This window comes from Pseudopipra pipra, chromosome 2, assembly GCF_036250125.1.
Source record: "Pseudopipra pipra isolate bDixPip1 chromosome 2, bDixPip1.hap1, whole genome shotgun sequence".
NCBI classification, from domain to species: domain Eukaryota; kingdom Metazoa; phylum Chordata; class Aves; order Passeriformes; family Pipridae; genus Pseudopipra; species Pseudopipra pipra.
Genome location: NC_087550.1, coordinates 68965620 through 68988466, shown reverse-complemented (window position 1 = coordinate 68988466; position 22847 = coordinate 68965620). Strand labels below are relative to the sequence as shown.

General features: G+C 40.9%; 1 protein-coding gene across 2 annotated transcripts; it reads right to left on the bottom strand.

Moving 5' to 3' along the window:
- Positions 1–399: 399 nt before the first annotated feature.
- On the bottom strand, positions 400–22225 carry ACOD1 (aconitate decarboxylase 1). 2 transcript variants are annotated; one of them, XM_064645953.1, is made up of 6 exons: positions 13512–13822; positions 10582–10955; positions 6763–6924; positions 5576–5665; positions 3401–3606; positions 400–2456 (listed from the first exon to the last, which is right to left on the bottom strand). In XM_064645953.1, exons 2-6 carry the CDS (start codon positions 10606–10608, stop codon positions 1505–1507), a joined length of 1437 nt encoding a protein of 478 aa, XP_064502023.1. In that variant the 5' UTR covers positions 10609–10955; positions 13512–13822; the 3' UTR covers positions 400–1504. The 2 variants fall into 2 exon arrangements, with proteins under 2 accessions (XP_064502023.1, XP_064502024.1); XM_064645954.1 differs by lacking the exons at positions 10582–10955; positions 13512–13822 and adding an exon at positions 14542–22225.
- Between the last annotated feature and the right edge of the window lie 622 nt (positions 22226–22847).

Sequence of the window (22847 nt, the reverse complement as noted above, 5' to 3'; positions counted from 1 at the left end):
AGCCATGTGTTGAAGGTGATTTTTTTTCTCATAAATCCAAATGTGTTCAGTCTTGAAAAGATAGTGCAGTGGGGTTTTATCACGTCACTAATGATCGTCAGTAGTTCACATTTGCCTTTACCCAGCTGTAATTACAGGTGAAATAGCTGCAAATGAGTCTGTTTACTTGCAGTATAGATGAGTAAATCAAGTCTACTTTATAATCAGAAGGGGGAAAGTATGTGGTTATTTGGGTATTTTTCTTCCCTGGTAAGTCTAAGCAAGTATAAGAAATGTACTTCTGAAATTTTTGCAGAGCCCCTAGGTAAACCAACTTTATAAACCAAGATCCAGCACAAATGAAAGCATTGTATGTGGAAAATAGACAAGTTTTGCTCTAATAAATGGAGCCATTTGAGATTTAATTAGTAAAATGAATTAGCTTTATTTCATGATTTTTTTGCATACATAGTTTAGTACCCTGAGGAAGATTTTATATATGTTAGAACACATGCTTTGATCTTACAAATGTGAACAAAGGTTGTCAGCTTCTCTTAGAGGCACAATCTGTCAAGGCTTTATACTCCTGAAGGAAAAAAAAATTCCCAGAACTCATTATCAAGGGGTATTGATTTTTGCTGTGGACACTTAATTGCCTCGCAAAAGAAGTGTTCTGAAGCTCACAGGTCTCTGTCACTCATACCAAGTGTACTGTAGCCTAAGCTTTGCCATGCCTGAAGGAATCTAAACTGTCACCATGTGCTAATCGTGTCATGTTGAGCAAGTACCTTGTAACTGGAGTGGGAATAAAACAGGAACAGGTCTGTACCACAGAGCAGCCAAAAGATGGAACTGGGAAATAACGCTTTTATGACGAGGAGTGTTGAGTTGTCCCTGTAGCTCGGCAGCTGGTGTGATCAGGACGAGCACTGGCCTTTAGCCCATCAGTGCAAGGCCAGTCATTACAGCAGAGCCTGACGTGTTGCAGAGTATCAAGTGCTACTATTCTGTGCTGTGCTTATTTTAGCACAAATGTCAAAGCTCAGCTGTAACAGGTGGCCTCTTCAAGGAGGCTGTAGAGATAAATCTACAGAAATAAATTATATATATAAAGGCTTTATTATTCCCTGTCCTTCTAACAGTGATGATTTTCACAGACACAGCATTTCCATACTCCTCCAGAATTTGGATTTCCTGTATGTAGTTATTTAGGAGAAGCAGAACACAGATTTTTGGCAGAAGAGCAGGGAAATTTTTGTGTCGTGCACAAGCAGTGAGTGCTCTGCCTCTAGAGGAACAAAGATAGCTGAAGTCAGCTGTGCCAGCAGAGGATCTTCTGTTCAGCCTGACTGAGCTCTGCACATACGCAGTAAATTATTTACTTAGTGAAAAGCTATGATACTGGACTGAACATGGTTCTTGTGTTAGAGGAGTCTTATTTAAAAGTGCTTGAGTCACTAAACAAGAGTTTGCCCTGAATTTTGTGTTTGCTTTGTGAACAGCATCTAGCTGTCAGCTGGAACATTCAAAAGCGCAGCTTCTGTGAAAGCTCTCTAGCTGACTGTCCTGATAGAAAGGTAGCTAACACAGAACAGTCCTCTACTTTTTCCAGGTTGTACACGGTCTCTATAATGCCTTCTGTGGCTTCTGCGGGCAGGACGCTGAGGGCATTGGATTGAAACTTTTTCTCCAAGTCCTGCTTTTTCAGAGGTTTCCTCCAGTGTCCGTAGAACGTATCGCAGCGGTCACTGATCATGTTGCCATCCCGAAGTGTGACACTCACTTCGCAGTAAAGACTCTCAAAGCTGGGTGTGTTATCAGGAGGGTGCTCCAGCTCTGTTTTGTGGAGGAGCTCCTGAAGGGATGGCCGGTGAATATTCTCGTTGGTGAAGGACTGGACTGACACGCTGCCATCCAGCAAAGCAGAGCATGCAACAAACTGGAAGGAGTGTCGTGCTTCATGTTCTGAGGCTGGGCTGGGTCTGTTCACATATTTGACCTCGGGGACTTTGAGAATTACTTTCTCAATTTTATCAAGAGGGAGCAAGTTGCCACTGCTCTCCACAAGCTTCCGCCTAACAGAAGATGCTGCATCAGCCACCCAGTGTGTTCCAAGATGAGCAGGAAAGCGTTTGATGGCCACATCTTGCTGGTCCAACAGCCAGGGATAGGACTGCAAGGTTGGCAGAGTCTGTGGGTTATAATCTGTATAAAAGGCACCTATCCCCGACTTCATGTCCAAGATCTGTTTGTTTCCTTGAAGGCCCTGTGAAGCTAAGCAAGCTGCTTCCAGTCCATGCTTGGCAGCATTGCCAACATGAAGGGGCTTTGTTTGGGTTGCTGCATTAGCCAGTGGGGCACCTGCATAGGAGGCAGCAATGGCCAAGGTATTTTTACATCCCAGCTGGTCAAGAGCTAGCAGTTTAGCACAAGCTGCTGCACTCCCCATTGTACCAACCACAGTCGGTGGGTGAAACCTGTGAAAACAAAAATATCTTCATGACTGTATTTCAAAAATTAACCTGAATTCACTGTATACACAAGCTTTCTATTCATGGCTGTGGAAGACAGATTGGACCATAACGAAACATACATTCAGAATTCATGTGCGGACCTAATTCATGTGCAGGAAGTTGTCACTTTCCCCCAGGAATAAGTTAAACTGGAATAGTACCACTTGCAATAGGTCCTTCCCAGAAAACAATTGAAATGTTAGAACTGTTCATGGTTCAAAGCATACTGAACAGAATAACGGCAAAAGCATCACAGTTTATAGTCATGTATAAATTATTCTAAATAAATTTAAACTCACATATAAATTTGTATTTAATATAATATTTATAATAATAATTTAAATTTATGTATTATTATAAATCTATAATAATTTATAGTCATCTCTAAATTACACATATCGGGGGAGGTAAGTTTTGTTATTCTGAACTAGTTTTGCAAAATTGATAGAAAGAATGCCCAGAAAATAGCAAGAAGACAACTAGGCCATCCCACACTTCAAGGCTTTTACCCCATCTTCTTGGGCTCTGCTCTGAGCCCAACACTGATGACTCCTTTCTGCTGAGAGCAAGCTGCTGTTTGGAAGTGAGGCGTGATTGTATGTATTCATGAACGCCTGAGATTTCTAATGTTAAATGTTGCCCTTTTGCCGCTCTTTTTTTTAAGTAGGAAGACCATCACCTCCTTCTTATGAATTGGTCAATGCTTTCAAAAAGAAATTAACTAAACCATAAGGAGTCAAGTAAGTGTATTTACATTTAAGATGACCCCTTCCTAAATTTCCAGACAAACAGCATAGAAAATATGAATAACTGTGCCATCTGTATTTTAACTGACATGTAATGAAGTATATTAACATTGAGAAAAAAAAACTTCCACTCAACTTTCTACTTGAAACATTTCTATGTACCTTTTTGGAATATTCCTGGCTTCGCTGGAGAAGCGCAGCAGCCGACCTTGCACTTCAATTCCCACATTGAAAGCTAAGAGCAGATCAAGACCTGAGACTTTTTTCTTCTGAGGAAAGGCCTCTGAGAGTGCAATCACAGCAGGGAGCACAGCCCCGGATGGGTGTGTGGCTGGATGCCAGGTGTCATCAAAATCCATTGAGTGCACCTAATGGAAAGAGAAGCATTGTTTTGTCATTAGGAATAAAGTCTGACTTGGCAAGTCAGACTGTAATTGGTATAAAAGTAATTGGTATAAAAAAGAACACGATTTTCCTTAGAAAGCAAACCTTCAAAAGTCTTTAAGACCTTTACTCCCAACATGGCTTCCTGAGAAGTGATAATGCAATAAAAATCTTGCCTGCAAGGAGTATAATTCTAATTCAAGTTGCACCAGCCTAAAACCGGTATGACAGTGATTCTTTTCTCCTGCAGTTGGTTTTTGCTGCTTTAATTAGACCTGTATAATTAAAGTAGTAGTTCTAGCATTCACTATGTGAATGGTGAATTTGCACTTCACCCAAAACATAACGAAATATAAACAAATGAAATTACTTCCCCAGTGCTCCATTCTGATGCTGCTGTTAGGACTCACATCATACAGCTATAGCAGTCAAATCCACACTGCTCAATGAAAGTTTTATTATCAGGACTACTTCTCCAGTGCAACTATCTCCAAGCCTGCAAATATGCAGGAGGCTTTAGCCTGAATTTTCAGCACATTGAAACAAGACTTGTCACATAAGGAACCAGACTCCCTTGAATTGCTAGGAGTAGGAGAAAGCTACAGACTTAATACTGGGATGAGCTGCTTAGCCTGAGAAAGTATCCAAAGTGGTGCTTCTCTTAACTCTGCCCAGAGCCCAGCTGCTCATGAAGATGTTGGGCATTCCCAGCATGGCATATGGCTTCTGTTCTGGTAGCAGACAGCTCCAGGCAGCAATGCAGTGTTTGTAATGTACTGCTTATCAGACATGTTCCCTCCCCCGCAAAGTTTTGAGAATCCTCAAGGACCTGAGAGGATTCTCAGAGACAACATTTTTAATAGCACAATAATACTTGAAAAGTTGACCTTCGCATCTGTTCACCCATGTGTTACTTCAGAGCAAACTGGGAAGGTGCTCAGGCTCCCCAGTGCTCAGGTTTTGCCCTGTAGTACTGGGAATATGCACTTATGAGGACTGTGTTTCTGAACAGATAGAAGAAAACCCAGTCTGCCTCAAAAAACTTTGATGCCATCTGGGAAGATGCCCTGCGGTGCAGGATAAGGAAAGTTGTGTCCAATACTCAGTAAGCTGTGTTTCTGATGTCTTCAGTAAGTGCTTATAATTGACCTGTGACCGAGATGTAAACTGAAATGATCATATACCTGCTAACGGCCAGATTTGAATATTACAAGGGCTGCTATGAGCTGAGAGGTACCAGCTCTCATTTCCAACATAATTTTCTCTACATTGGAAATGAGCTTTTAAATTGGACCTCTGATTTTGTTGTCACACTAATTTAAATAGGCTTAATAGTACCATTTCCTTGGTTGGTCACCTTTTCTAGTTTTGCATAATTGCCAAATTTGTCTACCTCACCTCTTATGCATCTTTCAATTTCAAATGGTTTCAGCCTCAATCTGAATTTAGACAAATGTCTGGGGAGTCAGTTATTGCTTTAATGACAAAGTATGTGTCCAAAATATATAACTGGCTTTTGCAAAATGGGTAACTGAAGATTAAATTGCCTTGTGATGGTATATGTGTGTGTATCTACATGTGCATCTGTCTGTGTTTTTCTGCAGATACGCTTTGCCAGTTGGCATGAAATTTGGATCCCAGTGAAATCAGTGACATCTAGAGTGTCTCTTTCTAAGCACCTGTAGCAAGGCTGTAACAAGCTGTAGAGTTCTGACCTTTGAAAACAGTCCCAGGTCTCACATTAAAGGTACGGTATGCTGTTGAGTTGGATCAGATATATATTACAGCTTAAGCTCAGTCTCATTGGAAGGAAGTTGAAGCACATTAGGAGAACTGTGTAGGAAAGTTTTGTAGCAGGCTTCAGAATAAGCTTTTTGGAACATTCTGTTCTCTCTAGAGCAAGAATGGCATCAATTAGTGTGATTTAAGAGCAAATAAAAGAGCATCCCTTACAGCCACTCCATTCACAAAAGCTGCATACAGAGGAGGCAGTCGGAAATCCAAGCGGCCCCAGATGGTACTGGATAAATCTGAGCTGTAGATCTGAAACAAATTGACATCAGTTAATTCAAAGTCCTGAACCTAGGGACAAATGTGTGCTGTATCTCTGATATAACAGAGATCAGACCATACCCTCTTGGGACCTAACTGTTCCTTTTTATGTGAAAAATTATGTTCTTTCAGAAGGTATGACAATAAACTCAGTTTCCTGTTGTCTTGTGTCCTATTCCACTCAAACAGAGATCAGGGGGCAGACTAACACCATCCACTTGGCCACTTCACAAAACCTCTGGCCATTCATATCTCTTCTCACCACCCATCAACAGTTCCCTCGGAATCACAGAATCAATTAGGTTGGAAAAGACCTCTGAGATCATCGAGTCCAACCTAAATGACAGGACTGTCATCATCTTGTCGGGCAAGATGTCCAGTTAAAGGTTTTGGTTTTCTGTGTTTTAGTGAGAGCCTGAGTAAACAATAGATGGCCTCCTGGTGCTGCAAAATGAATCAAAGGACATAAACTACCATGGTTTGGAAAGGAGTGTTCTCTGTGGAAAGAGACCTATCAGCACATAGAGCTCTGGAGCATGAGGCCAACTAGGCAGGTCTGAACAATAAAATAGTGGGCTAAATTCCTCCTCATTGATGCACTCCTGTGTTGGAAGGGCTTTTCCTCAGGGTCAAGTAATCCTCTAGTTTAAGGAGAGCAAGACTAGAGGAGAAACATGGCTAATGTACCTTAGACAACAGTTATGTTTTATGGACTGTAAGTAACCCACTACTAATTCTCCATCCCTTTAACTGTCCCTTAATTTGAAAGGCTGGCGATAAGTAATGTTTACTTTGCAGATGTTTTTAATAAAGTCTCATGGGTGAAAGAAAGGAAAGGATTCTTAATTCACTGTGTTTGCAGAGGGGGATCTTAAGATACAGACTGATACACAAACTGTTGCCCGTCCAAAGTGAAAAGTAACTTGAGCACTGAAGTTTCCCTGTCTCCAGTGGAAAGAACACCGTCTCTCTTTTTCCATCCACAAAAGAATTTCGCCATGGCAAAGTTTCCCTTTTATAGCCCAAATTTCCGCTTGCTTTTCTTAAAGCTAAACCTTAGAGTGTGCTATAAATGCCAGACACTTTACCTTACTGTACTGTGTCACCTTGTGGCAGACCTCAGTGCTGGTACCCAGAAGCCCCACTCCAAGAGTATCCAAAATCATTCGCTTGCTTCTCTCAATTACTTGGTCTGTCAAATGATTTGCATTCAAACCATGAATCACATTGGCAAAATTTCCCGTAATTGTCTAGGAAGGGAAAAAATAAAGAAAAAGAAGAAGTAGATATTTATCTATATTTAAAGTAAACTCTACTTTTTTTTCTTTCCTCTTTTTTTGCTTTCAGTTTTGGGCTACTGATTAGTATGCTGGTCATTTTTGTTGCCCTGCTTCTGCTTACATGAATTGCATCAGCATAACTAAGGTTTGAATTCTTCCTCTTTTTATTCCCAGAAATGACACTGTGTTCTTTATACTTTATTTATCCTTTCATCATCATCCCTTTCTGTTCTGTATTTCGTCTGCTTTCTCACTGACTTGAATCCTTGAGAGTATGTACTGCAGGTGCTATAACTTTGCAAGATTATCTCTATCTATCTCTGTCTATCTCTATCTCTATCTCTAATTACTATTCATGCACACACATATAAAACAAATAGAAGTAAAAAACATCTATTGTTCCATAGCACCTTCTTATTGCTACTGAAATCAGTGGGAAAATGGCATTTCAAGCCAGTGCAACCACTACCACATAAGAAGGCAAGATTTCATCTCCCTGATTAGCAGCATTACTATCCCAAATCTTGCCGAGCTTGGAGCTCAGTGGGAGGCAGGACTTGGCAGCCCTACCTTGCACATGTTGCTCATAGCTTCCAGCTCGCATTGAATTCACTCTCAGCTGGAGTCCAAGCTTTTCTCCAAGGCAAGATCTTGCCTCTTTGAAGAGCAGTGGCTCCTTGTTCCTGGATCATGCTGATCTGGGAATTATATATATTTATTTCCCTCTCCTATTAAGCATTGACCTATTAGGCAAATTCAACCTGCTTCTTGGCTGGAGCTGTGAGCTGCTGTTAGTATCTACATTAGAAAATAATCTAGAACTTCCCTTCTTGGACTATTAGAAATGTCCCCTTGTAGAGGTATACATTATTTACAACCAGTCTATACACACAATTTCTTTTTTATACTGGCATTACTGAATATATATCTTCTCTCTCTTTGGAAATTGTCCCCCTCCATTTCCCCTCATCCTTCCCCTTTCTTTACTCCCCTGCACATATCCACAAAGAGTTATGGTATTTCCTTTTGATTTTCATTTTGCTAAGTTAAACAAACCAAATAGCTGTTCTCTCCTTTGTAATACAAATTCAACCCTACCGTGCTCATATTTTTTCATTGCGTTATTCACATTGGATTCCTCTTTTTCTAGCAATGGTGACCAGAATTGTACCTGTTAATACAGGCAAGTTCTCACTCAGCCTTGTACTAAAGCATTAAGATTATCTTGAGGAAGTAGCTACAAGCAGTTTAAAGCATGTGAACCACATATCCCGTACTGTGGTATACACCTACTGAAATACACAGAGTGAGGATACAAAAGCTTAAACAGTGAAGTGCATCTTACAGTGCAAAGAAATAAGACAGTACCTTTGCCCACATCTTGTAGGGATGGTGCAAGTCCCAGAGAGACCCAGCAAATAAGTTGTGATCAGTGAGCAGGGGAACTCACTTTCTCATTATTTATGTGTGTCTGTCTAGGGTGGGGGAAGAAATATTAGGCCTTTTTTCTTGCTCAACTTGTCTTGTCCATTTCCTTCTCTGCCTGGAATTTTTTTTTTCTTCACTTTCAACTTTCCTCTGACTAATTGTACCATAAACCATGGGGACTTGTGAGATAGGACTTAGGCAGTCATGTTCTCATGTTGTGTAATTGATATATGCAATACTTCATTACCAGGTAGAAACTAATATATTAATTCAAATGTCTTATGTTTGGTAGCATGGAGAGGTGTGTGGAACCACAATAATCCATGGATAACTCTACTGATTGGGAAAGAAATCATCCCAATACTAGACTACAGGATGGCAGAGGCTGTTTTAGCTTAAAAAAACCTGTTGTTAGTTTGTTTTATTTTTTTCTTCTTTTGCTGTATGTCTCTACAATACATACAATTCAGACATGGGAAATGTAGGCCTTAAGAATTTCAGACCATAATTTGGATTAAGGCAGCTCTTGGCACTTAAGTAGTGTTTTAACAGCATGAATGTGTTAGCGATGGGTTGTGAGTGAGAAATCTCTGCCCATCCTATCAGGAATGGAGCAGACCCCCAGAGGAGTATAACTAGGGGCCGTAGAATAATTCTGAAGTAACTAAGTAATGTCTGTCTGAAGTGTGGGAACAACCTGGATTACACAACAAAGTATCAAGTCTTCTTGGGCTTGCAACCTTGCACTCCCATGCTTAAGTGCTGCCTAAAATTTACGCTAGGAACCTCGGCCCTTTACTCAGAATAGCTTCAAATAATTTTGTAAAGACTTACATAACTCCTGAGTTCTTCCAGGTAGAGAACAGCATGGGTCTACATGTGAAGTTAAGCATTGATTTGAGTGGTTCTAACCTCTACTGCAAGGTCCTTGTTCAGGCTGTGTCCGTTCCCCTCACCTCTCCCTGGAAACAGAGTTCCTCCATGACACCAGCACGGATGCTGAGTACATTCCTTTCTGAGCTGGTCCAGCCTGTCTCCAGATCTAGCTCACTGATTGTCAGCTGTCAGGCATGACTGAATTTCGTTCCCTTGGAAATGCAAAATTAAATCTAGCAGCACAAGCAGAGGGAAAGAGGAATAGGGCTAGCAGTATGCTGTGAAATTTTAGGAGGGCACAGATAGGTAAAAAGAGAGGAGAGGGGGTCAATTATTCTCCAGCAAGCACTAATCCAGACATTTGCCTATTTTGCCTGTGCTTTTAGCCAGTTTTGCTTTTGGTTGTTATCTTCGGGTGCTTAACTTGATGATGAAAATTGCACTGGGTAATAGAGTGCCTTAAATTATAGAAGCAGTGATGAGTTAGATTATGAATATAGACAAAGAGCCTGAGGCCCAGATGCCTAAAACTCAGCCCTACAAACACATATAGAATTTTGTACAGGATAACCTGCATTATGTGCAGGTTTCCATTTAAACTCTTGTCCTGTCTTTCTTTTAAATATGAGCAGCTGTTCAGCGTGGCTACTAAACCTATTCCCGCACACATTTCTCTATGAATATGCCACAGTTTCCTCACTCATGCATGCATAACTTGCATCTACGTAAAACATCCCAGCACTTTTCTTAGTTCCTGGGTGAAATGTGTGCTTTGGCCAAATCCTGACCCCATGGGGAGGGAGAACCAGAATGCAAATCAGTTCTTCTTCCTTGCCCCACGTATTTCCACACTGAGGGAAATCTCAGAGGTAGTCTGGATGTGCTGAAAAGTTACCTTTGGTGCTGATAATATCCAGCCCACATAACGGGAGTGCTTACATTGATAAGGTTGGCAATGGTTCAAAGGTTAATAGAAGTCAATGCTATTGGACTGAAAAAGGGAAAGATTTTGCTAACTTTTACTTTTGTTCTTTCAGCTCATTCTTCCCTCCAGAGAAACGGAAGAAAATATTTAAATTCCAGAACCACAGAATCACAGACCAGCTGCAATTGGAAGGGAGCCTCAGAGATCATCTTGTCCAACTTGACTGCTCTAACAAGGCCACCCAGAGCAGACTGTCTAGCTCTGTGTCCACTTGGGTTTTGAATATCTCTGAGGACAGAGAGCCCACAGCCTCTCTGAGAAATCTGTGCCAGTGTTTGACCACTAAAAGATATTAAGACTCTAAAGTCAGTCCTTTTTCAGTCATCTTTTTCCTTTACCTTTGGGATATCATAATCCCATTCCATTTCTCATTTCTTCCTCCTCCTCAAGTGAGACAGAGATCCAGCTGCCTTTAATCCCATGATGAGACTCCAAAGTGAATTCAGATGGGAGTCAGAACTTGTGATATGCCTTGCAATGTGATGTGTGATCTGTGCTGATCTCAGATATGTGGTCACTTCCTCCTTGATTGCAGGATGGATTGTCCATGCATTACAATAATAATGCTATTTAAGGACTGAACTGAGATATTAGAAAAAGTGACTTTTGGTTAAAAAAAGAATGAAGTGAAACTGTAAATGCGCATAATTCCTTGGGAGACCAATTTCCAAACTGTGGTCCGCAGATTTCGGAGTCAGGTGTGCACTGTAGACTGTGGGGGGAAAGAAAGCAATATGATTATCACTGCAGGGGGAAGAGGCATCTATACAAAGTCCTGTACCTCCACAGGAGAATTCCTAGGGGTCTAAACAGAAGAAGGTTGAAAATCAGTGACTGAGATTTTGGTACAGGCTGTCCACCCTGACAAAGGGAACCTGCTGCTTTCCTCTTCTTTGACACAATATGCATGGTCCAGCAATTTGGGCAGACAATTTGATAACTAGTGAGCATGGTGGAAAGACAAAATATGTTCATCCAAATGCCATTTGCAACATCATGTGCATCTACAGTAATGAGCTGTGTTGATTACAGAACAAGACTTCAGAAAACCAGTGCCCCACAGAGTCTATTTTCGCCTGCTGACATCACATTTTCAAACTGCTTTTTTCCTTCTTTTTCCTCCAGTTAATTTAGGCTAAATTCTGCCCACACCTGCAAGCTGTATGTTTGCAATTGAAAGCAATTTTGGCCCTAGCCTTATGCTCCTTTTGCTCTAAAGACATACAAAAAGTTAAGACAAAATACAGAGTCCAGGCTTCCTTTTCTCTGTGACAGCTTTTAAGTAACTTTGTTCATGGCTTGTGCTAAGATGAGAAAACAGGAGGCAGGTGCCAATATGCTCTGTTTACAGAGATTCTGATGTTGCTGGGGATCTGGAAACAACTTTTAAGTGCAGGACCTGCTCCTTTTCCCTCTATTGGGATATTTTAAGTACAGTAAAAATGTGAGAATCTTAGCAAATGGTCTCTAATAGTTGGTTACCAGCCCTACAGCCATAAATCTTGGGATCCTGTAATTCTGGACCACTATTTCCTCAAGCCTACCTTCCCACATTCATCCCAACAACAGTTATTGAACCAGACAGCAATAACACACAGCAAATGTAATAATCAATGATTGCACTATGAAATGTATCATTCTAGAAATTTCTAGCCTATAGAAGTTCTCTTATTCACTTACTTACACAACTAGTGACAATGGCAGTGCAATCTCTGAGAAGCTAACATCGCTCTTGTTTCCTTTTTTCAATTTCCCCACAGCAAATCTTGAATGTGCCCAGCCATATTCTGGTAAAGGTTGCTACAAGTCAATGCACCAGGTCAACATTACACTGTCCTTCTTGCTTTACTAAATTAGCAGTGCTATTCCCAAAGGCAAGACCTCAGTGTTCATTTAAACTTATAATGTAGATGCCTGTTTGCTTAAATGATCTGTAAGACAGAGATACCAGGTATAACTGGGATATTCCCGTAGGATTGCATTCAAGAAAGATTAATCATTTCCATAGAAACATACTATGAACATGGTTCAAGCTGCTCCATTAGTAGCAAAAGCATGTTTGAAGTCAAAAGTCATGTTGCTGAATGATTATTGCAGTTTCAACATCATTTATGGAGCAGTGTGAAGAGGCCTGATCTATAACAAAGTGGGAAGACACCACAGTTCCATGAAATTCCTGTTGACCCAGTGCAAATTTTAGCTCTCACCAACACTATAGCCTTTACCTGTTTTACTGGTGTCAGCACTCAGATACTGGCAGTGGAAGGGGCTACACCATACTAGGCTGCCTCAGGTTCACAGTTCAGGAGGAGGAGATGTAGAGGAAGGTGACACAGCCAGCCTCAGTAACCTGTAAACCATCTCTACACCCCAGGGTACCACCACTCCTCCCTGGGATGCCTCACAGACATGTTCCCAAAGATTTTCTTCATCTCACTGTAGCTTCCTACTCTATTTTCTGAAGAAATAAGGTTACCTGGACTAGTAGCAGGTGGCTGTAAGGTTCCTATTTGGCATGACTTCCAGTATGAATAATAGCAGTGGGTGTGGGAGATCACACAGGTTTTCTTTATGTGCATAGACTTTGCCATAACTTCTCCTTGGTGATGTTTTTGGCAGATTGTGGCAGCCTGTAGCACACATTGCTCTCTTAATCAAGGAGCAGCCACGATGTCTATATTACATGGCCAAAATGTAGCCAGATGTCATCATAAGACTTGCACTATTTGGGGAGATGATAAAACTTGATTAGCATAAATTCAGAGTTTGATTAGTGGAAAACAAATTAGTGAGAGCACATGTGAGGGATGTGGAAATTTTAATTAATTACCAGTGGAACTCCAGTGGTGCAAATGAGGCATTAGTCACTGTGCTGGGCTGCTGCACTGTTCATGGAAAGGTACCCAGAAAAATCATCCTCCTGATCATTTCAGAGCAAGCCCAGATATGAGGCCATATTCAGTCCCAGCAAGGCTGCAGAGGTGGTCCAGTGTGGAGATATGGTACTAAAACATAGTAGACAACAAGCTTAACCATTAACTAAGGGATAAAAGAGCCTCTCTGCATCTAAACTATTACTCCAGGATTTGGAACCCCTAGGAAATTTTCAAAGACTCCATTTCAAACTTTTGTATGCACAGGAAGAGCTAAAGTAACACCTAAAGCATATACAGTAAAACCAGAATGAATAATAAAGCAACATTCTTGAAAGAAAAGAAGGTGTTGGGAGAAAAAAAATCACCTAATTTTGTTGGTTTCCATAATTTACCTGTCAGCAACTGCAGAAGACTCGAGAAAGGTACTTGGAGACGCTGTGTGAGAATCATTCCTCCCACTTTCACTGCAGACGTTTGCTCACCTGCTCTGGGCTTAGTCCCTCCCAGCCATAATCACCCTGGAATGATTTCAACAATAAATCCCATTACAAAAGCGACAGAGTAATGGATTGCTTATTCTGCAAGCTTGTGCCATGGGTTGATTTTTCCCCCTCTTCTTGATTGCTGGGTAGCAACACATGCTCAAGACAACGAGCCTCATTGAGGTCACTGAGGCAGCCTAGGTATCCCATCAGGGACACACGTTGCTGCTCTTGAGCATCTCTTTTGGAGCACTCCAGCAACTGGAGAAGACTATTTTCCTTCATCTGTGGTTGTACCTAGCTAGATCATGTGTTTTCCATCCTGATATATTTCAAAAGTGCCAAAGAATATTGCAAAACAGCCTAAAATTACACTTTAAATGCAGCAGTCTCTGATTTACAGAGCAATTATAAAACATGTCAAGGTAGTTATTAGCTGTGAGATTGAGTATTACAAGTTTCAGGCTGTAAAACATACTGAGGAATTTTTAACTGTGATTGTATATTCACCTCTAAAGAGAAAATGGGCTTAATTACACCAACATTTATGAAAGGGAGAAATAACAGCAAAAATGGAAGAAAGGTTAAATTTGAAGACAAGAGCTGTGAATACATAAAACATTTATATTATTACACTTCTAATTGAACATCTAAGCAGAAGCTAATGATTTGATTTAAATTGGTCCTTTTTACATAAGTAGCATTTGAAGAATTTTGTGGTTTAGAATTTATAATGACACTATTTTTCCCTATGATTACTCATCTTCAGCATAGAAGATTCAACCAGATGCAGGAAGAATTACAAATCAAGAAAAATAACTACTTTCACAAAATGATAGTAATGATCACCCATGTTGACTCTTCAGTATTGGCAGGCTTTAAAACAATTCACCTAAAAATGAAACCTACTTCCAGATGTAGTAGACAGTATTTTATTTACCTTTTCTCTCCCTGCAGTAGTTGGAAGATGTCCCTCCTTGTGTGGCCTTGGATGTTGCAGGAACAATAGAGTTAACTGTAATTAAAATAATATGATGTTTGAGTCTTGCATTATTTTTTTAAAAAGGTCATATTCAGTGAGAATAGATGGTGTTAGTGGTACTACCAACTCATGCAGCTGATCTTCCTGACTTTGGTAGCTGATTTGCATGGTACAATGCCAGCACTATGACTTTGGGGTTTATATAACAAGGAAATAAACCATTCTTATTTCTCCTTTCCACAATTAGAAGAATTTTTCCACTTCTGCCATCTGACTATTTCCATTTTTTATCAAATTGGGCAGTTTTGAAGTTTGTTTTGAAGCCTGTGTTTTCTTTAGAGATTTATTTTCCTTCATTCTTTCCTTGATTGGGTCTGGTATCTTGTTTAACTCAAGCGGGAGTGGGGGAGTCCAAAGACAGAGGAGGTACACTTTTTTTCCCCCAACTGATTAAATGAATCTCACATGAAAGAATACTGAAATGTTATGGCACATCCTAAAATGCCAGCACAATTGCAGTGGGGTGAAACTACCACGCAACCAGCAATCCACAGAGTAGGGCCAATGCAATGTTGTTTCACTGCGTAAGAAAAAATGGGCAGCTGCCTTGGGCGGCAGCTTTTAGGAGGCTGTTTGCTGCCTGTGCTGCCTATGAAAGAAAAAATAAAGCTGTGTGGTTTTTAGATTGATCCACCCATCTCTGCTTTGTGCTTCTGCATTCTCCTACAGCTGCTGCTCCCAGAGGAAGGGCTCCTAAGGAGGAACAGGGTGGCTGATGCTGAGGAGATTTTCCGCACAGCTTCCTGCTATCTCGCCTTACTACCCTTGGCAACAGGACACCCCCCCACACTTCCCAGACCAGGCCAGCCCTGCGTTGCCCCATTCCTTCCTGTGATAACAAGGGCCAGGCATATTTCCTCATGCTTTTCTACTCCATGCAAATTTGGGAAGCATCTCCAGTCAAAATCAATTAGTGAAGGTATATGGCAACAGTGAAGGAGGAGAGAAAAGAGAAGATATATGACTGTATGAAAAATGACATGTCTCACAAGGATGCTGGAAAAGCACATTTTTGTGGGACAGGGAAAGGAGAGAAAGAAAGGAAAAGAAGAAGGGGAAGAAAGAGACTCCAAGTCCTTACATATTCCTATCTTCTAAGGTCCCCTGATTCCTCCCAGGTCTCCTTTTCCCAGGTCCCAGAAACATGCTTTCCAGCAACACTGAATTTTCCTGTGTTGCTGAGAAGCTAAGAAATCCCTTCTGTCTGGGAAGGGAGAATTAGTGCTAACTTCCATGCCTCCCTCAGCAGCAGCAGGCTGGGACAGGAGAGGCCCCTCTCCCTAACTTACCTCCACAAAATGAAAGGTAGCTGCTCCAGCTGTTCAGTGTTTTAGAAGGAGCTGGTATACTGGAGTGCAGGCAATGTGCACAGAGCTGTTTGACAGAGGAGTAACCAGCCATTCCAGAGAGCCTCTGCAACGGAGCCTAAATCAGTACCAAGTTTGGCTCGCAGTAAGGTCCACACCCTGTGCCATAGTCCTCTTGTGTTTTCTGATCACTTGGTGCATGCTGACCCTTGGCAGGCACCAACACAGGCTGCTCGGCATGTCTCCCTGAGCCAGGATTACATGGCTTTTTGTCTGCCCTTATTTTCCTTGCTGGCAGCTTTTGGCTTGCTTCTTCCTGCTCCTCTGCACAGCAGAGAGCAACTCAAAATACCCATGGGTGCTGTGTCCAGATGTTTGGCACATCTGGAGCAGGTTGATGGGTGCTCTTAAGATGTGGCTGAGAAGAAAAACCCTAAATCAAACCAACAATCCCAAATACATAATTCCTTCCTAGGATCAGACTGTTCTCACACATTGACAGTACCCCCAGTCTTTTCCTATAGGTACACACACCTTTGCTAGTTGGCACCTGTTAAAGCAGCTGCTCCAAAATTTGCAATTTTGCATCATGCATCCAAACTGAGTTTTCATTCCTGTGTCCCAGGAGGACATGAGCTGTAGAGCCTTCCCTGAGACTGTACGTCAGCAAAGGGGAAATATTCAAGGGCATGGAAGAAGAAGAAAGGGCTTCTGGTCAAACTTCTGCATACTCTCCATGTGTTCATGGGAAAGGTGGGAAAGAAACCATGGCTAAGGAAGGGATGAAAGTATCTATTCGTAGCTATTGTATGGAATGCAGTATGATTTAATGTGATGCTGCTTCCAGATAAAGTCAGACGTGGGGTGAGCTTGCTCACCGACTCCAAGTGACTAATACTGGTAGGTCTATGGCCACCCTTCCTTCCTCTTGTATTCTCACAGGTCAGCTAGGAGAACATCTCGCCTGAAAAGAGTGCAGGGTGCCAATTTTCCAGAACTTTATAAAAAAAGTCCACTCCAGTTTATTTCCTAAGCATGGATGCCACACTGATGCTGGAAAATGGTGATCTTTGGTCACACTGTGTGTGGTGCTTGCTGGAATGAGAACACGATGGGGCTGGCATTAGTGTTGGATGTTGGAGTGGCACTTGGAAAGCAGTGAGCTTTCTCCTCTCCCAGTAGCCATCAGCCTGAATAATCTCCATTAGGGTGGGTGCTTCTGGCAGAGGACCTGGAGCTGCATGCACATTCCAGAAAAAAAGTGCAATATTGAGGGAGGAAGCTGAATTGGAGAATCTGCTTCTGGTCTGAGTCAAAGTGCAGTCAGTCCCTGAGAAATTCCTGTAAAGACATGGAAAGATGGGCTTCAAAATCTCACTAGGTTCTCACAGGAGGGTAGGCAGCATACAAAGGTGGGTGGGGTTCCTTCCTCCATGTAATTACACCACAAAGAAGCCAGTAGTGGAGAGACCTGGCCCAAAGGTCCCCATCATCCACATTGTCTCTGAGTATCCAGAGCCTGTCCATAGGCTTCTCTTGTTCCTGTACTCTGAGACCCCCATGAGAGCTTTCACAGGAAGAACCAGAAAGCCCAGCAATCCTTACTTTCAGATCAGGCATTTCTGAATGTTTTTGAACAAGCTGTCTCCGACAGGATCTGTTTACACAGAGCAATACACAGGTTACTGCAGTCTGTGGTGGGATACAAGTCAATGATAGAGCCATCATTGGTGCACTCTTCTCTACAGCATGGGTTTCATCCACAGCAGGCACCCTAGCACCAACTCACACTTGTTAACAATTGATGGGATTTAAAAGACTGCATATATTTGGGACTTTTATTGCTTTAGCTTAGCTGTTTCTGTATCCTCGGGCTTCCCATTTTCCACGTTTTTACAATGATAAGAGTGAGAAACTACTATAGTAAAAACTTAAATTTTCAGTTCACTACAGGGTTTCAGGTGGTGATGGCTTTAAAAGCAAAAAACAAATGCTTCAAGACTCTAGATCATGTGTGGAGAGAAATATATGAATATAAATCAGGAATTAATCCATACTGGGAAATATAAATTATTTATAAATATATAAAAGACAGAATACAGCAAATCTTAACATCTTATTCCTTTAGAGTGCCATGAAATTATAGTTGTATGAAGCCATTAACCCCCAAAGAGTTCCAATTACATGAAAGACTGACTGAGAATCTGTCATGTGCCTACTCTCAATGTAGGTCAGTGTATGCACAGGGAAAAACTGAAGGAAACTTAAGAGAAGTTATCTTCTCCACCTAAAGAAACTCTTGTCTGAGGTTCTTCTGAAATTTAGATGATGTCTTAAGTTAAAATTAAACATGATGAGATGGCCACATGAGCAGTGACCAGGCAGGGAAGGGTGCAGCTTGGGATGACCTTCCTTAAACTGCAAAAGCTCAGTACAGAGTGACACACTTGTGTTTATCCATCCACCTTGTAAGCATAATTATTACATAGGTAGGCAAAGTCACAGAAACGGCACACACAAATTAGGCATGGAAAAACAGGCAGAAGAGCATATGAGCAACAACTAATCTTTTTTACTCTTCTGTTGGAATGTTCACTCATAACAGAATCATACATTTTAACATTCTTTGGATACAGAAACATATTAAATATAACATATATGAAAAAGATACAGAAAAACTGGAGAGGATTCAGGGGATCCTAAGAACAACAACAAGCTTAGAAAGCATGGCCAGTGAAAGAGGTGCAAGGAGGTTTATTTAGCCTAGAAAAGAGAAGTTACTTTAAATCACAGCTAAGCCAGTCCAACCACTGGTGCTTGTCTGATGCTCTCCCTAGGGCTTGGTCCAATGAACTAAATCAGCAGAAAACTAATTGTATTATTTATTTGAATGCTTCTCACTTTATCCTCTGATCTGGCTCATCACAGTCTCATAAGGGATGGGAAAAAATAGGGAAAAATATAGGGTGGTTCATTTTGGCAGCAGCTGACATTCAGATTGGCTTAGCTTTAATGTGGAAGTGTATTTCCATACATGATACAGATATAAAATCTATATATTTTTGAAGTAGAGGGTGTTGAGCAACTTTGCTGTATCTGTTTAGAAAGAAAAAAAAAAGGGAATCTGGTAAGTATTTATCCAAAATTCTTGGTTTATGTGATAAAAACTCTTTGTAACAGGAAGGGTACTGAAATATTAAAATATTGTACATAAGCATATTGTGGAATTTCCTTCACTGGAATCATTATCAGTGTATTACACTGATGTCTGCCAGGATTAGTCCAAGATTTCTTATCCTGCCTCAGTGCAGACATGGATTGGAGGATGGTCTCTTGGGATTAATTCCATCCCTCCTTTTTTCTGACTTCATGATTTACCAAGTTCACCTATCCTGCCTGAGTCAGCTCTAACTGAACTCAAAGCTCATGGAAATATGGCTTTAACAAGAATAGTGTCAGATTCTAATACTGCTGTTTGACACATATTTTGTTGAAGACCAGAGAAGCATCTGTGAACACATTGTTCATGGACGTGTTATCAGACACACCACTCATGATCTGCTTTGCATTCTGGAAAACTTCTTAGATTGGCATAGCTGGTCTCTAAAACACTGTGAAAATAAGCCTATAAGTCATACATCAGAGGTGATTCACAGGCTTATAGTTCAGACTGCAAATAGGATTGCAGCACTTGCAAGTAGTTGCTGAAGCACGATGGAAATCCAGGAGAGTCACCAACTGGGAAGTATGTACACTGAGATATACAATTTCTGTAATATATCAGAAGAAAAGTATAACAAACGACAATTTTTTGTTGAAATATCAGTGATGTTCACATTTAAATTGCAGTCGTGTGAAATTGGAAAATTGGAGTTAAAACAAAGAAACAAGATGTGCTGCTTTAAGGATTTTTTTTGGGGGGGAGGAGGGGAACTTTTCCAGAAATGACAGGCTGCAGAATCAATAAATTGGATTTGGAACATACTGAAATTCACCTAACCTTCTCTCTCCCCAGTCAACAAATGTCATTATTAATGATGTTCTCTAACAAAGTGTTTTGTGGACAAACTAAACATTGCAGCTTTCTTAGCTTTCCTATACAAAACTCTCTACTCACTTTACTGCAGGTAAGTTCTGGGAAAAGTCTTGTAGGTAGAATAGAAAAAAAAAAATTACAGGCATTTATTAGGAAAATATGTCAATCACTTTAATTAAGAAAACCTTATTATCTAAAGAACTAGACAAAACCAATTCAAATGCAGCAAGCCTGTGGATTCATCTAGACTTTACAGTGAGGGATCAAGCTAAGAAGTATGCTTTAGAGAGTATCTTTTCCTGTCTTTGGAAATCCTGTCAAATGGAGAGGATCGATATTAATACAAGGAGATCCCATAAGCCCTTCAAAGACATCTGAGCACAGGAGGTGCTGTGTAATCACACCCACCCTGCCAGTGCTGTGCAGTTTCCCACGGGAACCACCACTGTGGGACATAAAGCTGCCATCCATGGTTTGAGGAGTGGGCAGCTTTCTTCTTTGACAAGCCCTGCTGCCTTTGAAGCTAAGATCTACTTGTTCTAAAGGGACTGATTAAAGAGGGAGAGGAAGCATCAAAAGACCGCGCTGCCTCTGTGAGCTAACTAGTCAGAAGGCTGCACTGACAACCTCTTGTGACATGTACCATAGTTTATTTTTTCACTTGTTCCTCAGTCTGCCCTTTAACATTAGCTTCTTCTTTCCACGTGCCTGTGAGAATGAGGTAGTTTGCAGGCACATCATAAAATAAATAGTTCCTCTACTTCAGACGGGACTCTCCCGTATTTCCCTCCGCTGAGCTTTACATATTTTTTTTTCTGAATTTTTTTTTTTAGTCACACATTTTTAAAGCCATTGTGATCCTGATTCAGCAGTGTAGTACATGGTTGCAAGTAAGGAATATAATAAGGGTAGTAATAATTAACACACAGAATAGGAAAGAACAAAATCTTGTTAACAATTGGACTCAATGATCTTAGAGGTCTTTTCCAACCTTAAGTATTCTGTTATTCTCTGAAAATACTAAAAAAAAAATCTGAAGATTGTTCTGCAATTTCTCCAGGCCTCTGTGTGTATGTGTTCACTTAATTTAATTTCCCTCACTTAATGCTGATCTGTGCTGATACTGCCAGTTTATCCCATTACCAGATGCAGCACATCTGAGTCCAAAGCAGGATGATGCACAAATAACCTCCCCTTTCTCAGTCCTGGCAGTGATCCTTGGGTCAACATCTTCTGCTCATTTCCTTCTCCCACTTCCATGTGTCCTCACAAAGGAATGACTTCCTCAGATGATTCACCAAAACACCACTTCTTCTCCAAATCCCTTCTGAAAAAAGTATTTCATAAGACATCCTTACTAACAGGAATAAATTTTAGAATTAATCTCAGAGGGGAACTTCCAGTTTGACTGGTATGTCTTTTCAGGGTGTAACAAAAAAAGGCCAAGGATTTTCTTTATTTTGGTGACAGTACATCAAATATACTGCCCATCAGATAACTCAGATGTCCTGTTTGAGGAGTTCAAATTAAAGATAAAACCAGATCCATATTTATGTAATAATGAAGCTGACAGAAATACTTTGGTGATTATGCAGACATCTAGTTAAACATGTCTTGAAGCTGTTGACCTCAGTGATTCACATCTCATTCTTTCAAAAAAAAAAAAAAACAACTTCACTTATTTTCTCAGTTTATAGTTATGCCTTTTATATTATTTCCTGTGAACTCCAGAGGCCTAATTCATTCTTTATGTGAGTGCTCTTGGGATAACAGGGACCTCACAGATGACATTTCTTGTTTTTATTGGTTCTGCTTTTGTCTTGGTTGTTCAAAATACAGGGAGAAGAAAAGAGGATTAAAAAAAAGAAAGGATAATGGCACTTAATCACACTCATCACAAAAGCCTAGCCTTGTGTCTTACTCTCATCATGTGTTTGCAACACATCATTCCTTTCCCCATCACTCTCAAATAAGCTAAGGCAGTGTCTGTCCCTATGTCTCTGCTCCTCCTCCAGTCCTGCTCTAACTCCCTGCAGGCAGCAGATGTCCTATTTGGCATACCTGTACTGATAAACAGCAGAGCATAACTTAGTGAGCACTGGTTTTGGACCCCTGGTTATCTACATTGCCTAAACTTTAATCATGTGTTTTGGGTCTTGGACCACTTCAGTTGGCTCTGTCGGCAAGATAACCTACTCCTGAGCCTCTAGCACATTGGCACAAGCCAGCCAGTCTCACATGACCTCAGATCCATGGACTGCAAGCAGAGCTTGCAGACGTAGGCATGGTCTGGTGTCCCATCTACTGGCTTCCTGATGGACTTCTAGTTATGTGCTGAAGCCTTACTGCAATAGTAGTGTTTGCTCCAGTCTTTGACACTGCTACTCTATTTACTGCAGATAACCTTTAGAAGAGCTAGGTGGCAACTGTGCCTGCCAGTGAATATGCCAACAAAATCAGTAAAGATATACCCTTCAATCACTTTCATGTAAATAAATTTGTGTTAAAAATAAAAGCATTGAAAAGTCACTTGTACTGCTTGCTATATACCTATACTATACTTCTGGCTACATGCACTGGAGCAAATGGTATATATATGACTTGGAGGAATTTCACATGGAAAAAGAGTCTGGAGGGTAAGTTCACACCACCCTGATGAGGCTAGTTGGCCTACTGCCCATAAGCAGGAGTGCCTCTGTTTGCAGGAACCTGAATTATTAAACATTCTTCATGAAATGGCTTCTTCCAGCTGTGGTACTGCAGTGCTTTAAAAACAGAGAGCAGAGACAGCACTGCCACCTGCTGCTCCCAACATGGCTCTCATGCTTCACCAAGGGCATCAAAGCTTTGTTTTAGAATCA